This window comes from Protopterus annectens, chromosome 8.part1, assembly GCF_019279795.1.
Source record: "Protopterus annectens isolate FY-2018-M chromosome 8.part1, PAN1.0, whole genome shotgun sequence".
In the NCBI taxonomy this organism is placed as follows: Eukaryota; Metazoa; Chordata; order Ceratodontiformes; family Protopteridae; genus Protopterus; species Protopterus annectens.
The window spans coordinates 537502782-537508781 of NC_056742.1; the positions used below are offsets into that span (position 1 = coordinate 537502782).

Below are 6000 nucleotides of genomic sequence, written 5' to 3' on the forward strand. Positions count from 1 at the left end.
ACATTTGTTTTACTACTAGGAAAGCTGATACTCAAATGTGAAGCATGAAGGTGGAACTTACAGTAATTTTCTTAACGATTGCAATTTTGCCTTGAAACTGCTCTCCCTCCCATGTAAGGCATGATGTTTCATTCTGGAATACAAAAAAAATATTAAACAGGTTTTCGCATACAATTCTACACCTGGCAAAAGAAAACTGTGTTCAAAAGCTGTACAGAAATATCTGATATAGCCAGACAGAATTTTTAACCTAGCATAAAAACATTTCAAAAAGTACCCCATCAAAAACACTATAACTTTGCAGCAACCCCATAAAGCTTGCTCTTTGCACAGCATCCCATTCACTGATGGTACTTTTTACAGGCATCTTAAGGCAACTAATCTGCTCCATCCTCCAATAATTATGCCTTCAGTTATGAAGGACAGCATTCATTTATCCTCTACAAATCCTCTTCCTGCCAATACAGGCTCGCCCAACAGAGATGTATTCAAATTTTAACAGAATACAATTCAAGGTAATAGCCTTTGGTGGCTCCACAGCACCCAGCGTTCATGCATTTAAAAATCTCCTGAGGCTCTGCCCTGATCCACAACACCCGGCACTCACGCATTTAATGGTCTCCTGTGGTACTGCCCTGATCCACAACACCTGGTGTGCACACATTTAATAGTCACCTAGGGCACTGCCCTGATTCACAACACCCGGCGCTCAAGCATTTAAAAGTCTCCTGGGGCACTGCCCTGAGCCACAACAACCAGCACTCATGCATTTAATAGGCTCCTGGACCACTGCCCCGCACAACACCTAGCATCCACACATTTAATCAGCCAAAGGCACCCTCTCTCAACTTCCCAAACTGCAACAAGCCCCTGGAACCACATCAGACAGAAGTCTCTCTGGCTCATTAGAGGACACGCAGCAGCATGGATTACCAAATGTCACAGCCAATGTCAAACATCAAAATAGGAGGAAGACAATTTTTGGGGTCTCAACAGATCAGAGTACCAAATGGCTTTTAAGGTCCTCGAACTTAAACTATGCTCCCTAATGGAAAGAGATACCTACTAATACCATGCAGGCTTTTCTCAGACTAGGTAGTGATGTGCAGCCTATTAAAATTGGAACAGCCCATTTGCTTAACACCAGGTCTGTCTGAAACAGTGAGACCAAGCTGTAAACCAGGTAGAAGGGATAAAGCACACATCTGCTGCATGGTCATGCTTAAGTCTGTTAAAGTATCATGTTAGCTGTAAACCAGGTAGAAGGGATAAAGCACACATCTGCTGCATGGTCATGCTTAAGTCTGTTAAAGTATCATGTTTTTTAATGACTTACAAGGAAATAGAAAAACATTAAACACTTCACAAGACATGGTTTCACCATCTCCACCGAAACACCTACTTACTCAGCTATATAAAATAATGCTTTTGCCTACATTAAGAAAATCGTAAGATCGTAAGTATCATCATTCCTTTAACATAATTGCTCAGCAAAGGGCCTGTTCTTGTACTACTATAATCGAAAACCTGAGCCCAAAACATCATATGTTCAAAACAAAATGTGTTACAATACATCTTTTCATGTCCTTCCATAAAGATGAACTGTACATGTGGCATACGCACAGGAAACATGGAACACCCACCAAAAACACGGATTTTAGCAGATAATATAGCACAAGCGGGAAGGAGACACCTAAGGTAGACAAACACCACCTACATTAACATTACAGAAAACACAAAGACACTCTTTACTAGAGTGAAACTTTCAAACAAAAAGAAAAAAAAAATGCTGAAGTTGCCAATCAGGTACTCCTATACACGAACACTTGCAATTGTTTTTTTAAACTCTAAGCAAACACCTTACAGTACAAAAGATGACAATGTACAAGATTATACCACAATGTATACAAACATAGGCTAAAGGCCCTGTCCCTCTACTCAGTCTCTTACAGACTTGTCAGAGGTGACCTCTGTCTGGCATACAAAGCAATCTCAGACCCTGCCTTGATGGGACTGCTACATATCTGCAAGTCCAGCTCCACTGGAGTAACTGCACGCGTGACCTCAACCTGGTTTGTTACATCAGGACAGATTAGTGTCCCAGAGACTGTGTGGAATACACTCCCTCTCCACGTCAAGCAGAGTACCTCATTAACTTTTCTTAAGCATAACTTGGATAACTGGATGGGGAACAGAAGACACAACCCTGGTACTCCACCTGTGTCCCTGCTGGACAGTGGCATCACGTGCTGGGTTGTCAGAACATGGGCTAAATTCTTGGCTAGGCTTGCAAGGGCCTCAGAGCCAATAGCCTAGTAACTTCCTATCATCCTTCCTATGATCCTATTATGTAGCTATAGCTACCAGGATATACATCTATAACTATTTATGAAAACAAATGAAGATGTCCATGTTTTACTTCAAATAGCAATCAACTGTCAAGAAAGGTATGAGCCACCAAGCCAACTGCATCATGATCAAAATCTGCAAACAATTTATTGCGTACAATATTTCTAATGATCCTAACATGCATACCATCATGTGAAACACCATAAAATACCAGAGATACTTAATAAATGTACAAAGAGGTGACTGAAAGAGGTTGTGGATGGTGCAGTCCGCCCCAGGTATAATCAGTAAGAGGATGCTTGGTAAAAGAAAACACATTCCAGAGTGACAGTTTTCCCCCATTACACAAGCACTTCAGCTTCAAAAGGCAAAAAATCTTAAAAGAATAGTTTTCCCCTTTATGCATTCATGTGTGAAAATGTCTAACAGGACTGGAGAGGAAATAAAGAAAATGAAGCCGGGGGGGTACGCATACGACACTGGAGAGAAATGCATGTATTTATAAAATCAGCAGTTTAGTTAGAAACTACCAGTGGAATTGGGTACATTTTTGTTTTGATTTTGATGTCCAATTAAATTAGTCACAGCAATGTCTTTGGACAGGTCAGTCAGCTAGAGCATTGTAGACTACACGACTGAAGCTAAACACGTTTCCTTACTTTTGTGCGTAACTATATATATTTTTTTTTTGGGGGGGGTTGCATGGCTTGGCAATACTGGGTGTGTTATGGCTGAAATGAAAGTTTAAAGTTTTGTAATTGGATATTTATTTTTTTAATTGCACTCTGCTCTTTTTGTAAAGTGAGGGTAACCAGCTGGGCTGTGAATTGAAGTAACAATCTTTTTAGAACGTATTCTGTGGCAAGGATGAAAAGTAACTTGATCTTTCATTTGCACAGTTTAAATTCTGCTATTAAAGCTAGCTAGTTAACACTTGTGTGAATAAATTGAAATCTTTATGCTTTGGGGGACAAGAGAGTGGCAACCATGGTAATAATTTCGTCCTTTTCATTTGAGAATTTCAAAGGTTGGCTAGTGTGCATGTGTATGGTGGTGATGGGGGGGGGGGGCTGTTCTGTGGGAAATAACCTTACCTCTTCATTCGCTCAGCTTATTCTGGTACTCGTATACTCTTAAGGGCCAGCTGGTGCGCATTTGGCTGAAATAAATAGGATTCTTTTTTGAAGGGGGTTGGTTAGGTGTGCTGTGCATTAAACTAGCTTGCCTTTTTCACTTCTCAGTTTGCAGTCTACCATTAAGAGCTGGCTAGTGTGTATTTATGTCAAACTGAATATTTTGGGTAAGGGGTGGTTAGCTGTGGTACGGGAAAAAATAACTTCTCTCAAGTCTCTCAAGCTTACCAGTTGTTATTAAGAGATGGCTACTATGGGGATTTGTAGAAAATAAACTGAACTTTTTTTCTTGGGAGTGGTTTGGCTTAGCTGTACTGCAGGTGACTAACTTGTGCCAAGTTTAAAGTCAGGCATTAAGGACTAGTGTGCATCTGTGTGAAATAAACTGGACCATTATTTACTTTGGACAATCACTGTATAAAACACACTTGAAACTATCGCCGTCTTTACAGAACGATCTGGTCTTTGCAGAGTACGTTTGGTCTACAAGTTACCCTCTTGCTGCTTGCTTACCTTACAGTTTGCCTTTACATGACCAGTGTGGATTTGTATGACACATGCCACTATATCTACTCTCTGCATGCTGTACTTGTGTTTCTGACTTTTCAGACCGTCACTGACTTTGCTTTACGTGGATTTATTCCGCTGCAGTTGCATACCAGTCTACACGATATATCTATCCCTCTAAACCATTCTGTTAATGTCACAGCAGAGGTTTAGGTACCTGAATCGAGTATTTCTGACATAATAAAAGACTTGCAAATATGAAGTTACTCCATTAGTAATGGGTCTTAAGATAACTCATATGCCAGATTCAGGTCACTTATTAGTGTCAAAGACGTGGAATATAGCGAAAGGGCTTAGAGTCAAGTCCATGCAGGACATGTTTAGGCCTTGCATCCTTTTAGTAAGGTATCAACGTGGGCACATTCCAGGTGTTACATGTGCCTGGACAGACATAGGCCAAAAGGACTAAAGGAGGACAATAACATTCTGAAGTAGAAGCAATCCTCTTGTTTACAAGCAAGGCATATTATTACTGAAAAACTTGTCAGAGGAGGGGAGTGTTAGAAAAAAGAGCCCCATTGTGGGGTGGTTAAATAAAAAAATCTCAGCTCCAGTTGTCTAATATGACTGGTACACCTCTGCAAATACAGTCCAAGGCACTAAAATTCAACTTGGTGTCATTTCAGGATGAATGGGACAATTTCACATACCTTTAGAAATACTTCAAGACTCATTCATGGATCAACTCGCTAATCACGCTTCACAAGTGCTCAGAGGTTTAGAAAACATGAAAGAGGTTATGTACTCACCATAACGTTCCATGTTTGTAGCACATCTCGCCCTTCATTCTTACATATGGGATCAGAGCCAATCCTCGGCTCCAACTCGGCCTATTTACAAGCTGGAATCCTTCTAGTTGGCTCGTGGCTAGGTAGGTATCCCATGGTGCACCAGTACAGTCCACATATCTTGTTTCCTGCTAACAGACATAACAAAATACAGAAAGAAGCCAAAAATAAAAGATCTCAAGTGAAAGACTATCTTTTATCTGTCTCCAGGTACTTGAAGGATGGGGGTAGGAGGGTGGATTCATAAGAATGAAGGGCGAGATAAACTACAAACATGGAATGTTATGGTGAGTACAAAACTTCTTTATGTTCGATAGTCCTATCTCGCCTTCATTCTTACATATGGGACAGCGTCCCTAGCACCTTATTCTTCGGTGGCTCAAGGAAATATACTCCTGAGTACCGTGGAACCAAAGGATGCTCTACCCCTGGAGGTTAGATCCAATTTGTAAAGAGTAATAAATATGTGAGGGGTAGCCCAAGTTGCTGCTGCACAAATATTATCAAGTGCAACCCTAGCCTGAAAGGCAGCAGAGGTAGACAAAGATCTAGATGAATGAGGCTTGATTCTGAAAGGTAAAGGTCTACCCTCGGAGGTGTAAATGTAAGCTATACAGCTAGAAATCCAATTTGAGAGGGTCACTTTAGAAACTGGTAAACCTGACGTGGATTCAGAGAAGGAAATGAATAATTGAAGACTTAACCAGAGCCAAGGAGAAGCACATCCGAACTAGTCGACACAGCAAACAAGATCTGGGGATTGTACTAGTGCACCATGGGATACCTACCTACCCACGAGCCAACTAGAAGTCTTTCAGCTTGTAAATAGGCAGTCTCTAAGCCAATCCCATATGTAAAAATGAAGGCGAGATAGGACTACAGATCATTTGTTTGCTGCTTGGTTATGTTTAATGTTAGTCTACAATTCAAGAGAGACGCACCTGTTTCTGTCAGCGGAGAAACAAGTGGTATTTAATTCTACAGTTACTCTTGAATTTTTAGTTAAGATATAAATGGCACAGCTATTAAGTCAGTGACACAAACAGGAACCATCCGGAAGAAACTAACAGGTATTGTTTATGTGGTTTCACAATACATGACTTCTGAGAGTAAGTGGAAATATGTTAAAGTGCATTACTCTAGTAAAAGTCATTACTAGACTA

The 6000-nt window shown here is 40.6% G+C and overlaps 1 protein-coding gene across 1 annotated transcript in view; it reads right to left on the bottom strand.

Annotated features, from left to right (window-relative positions):
* Positions 1–367, bottom strand: part of NUTF2 (nuclear transport factor 2) — a 368686-nt gene extending 368319 nt beyond the window's left edge. The window contains exons 1-2 of the mRNA XM_044081652.1: positions 278–367; positions 62–196 (exon numbers count right to left, since the gene is read on the bottom strand). Coding sequence (XP_043937587.1) covers positions 62–196; positions 278–367 — 225 coding nt within the window. The remainder of the gene's footprint in view (positions 1–61; positions 197–277) is intronic.
* Positions 368–6000: the final 5633 nt, after the last annotated feature.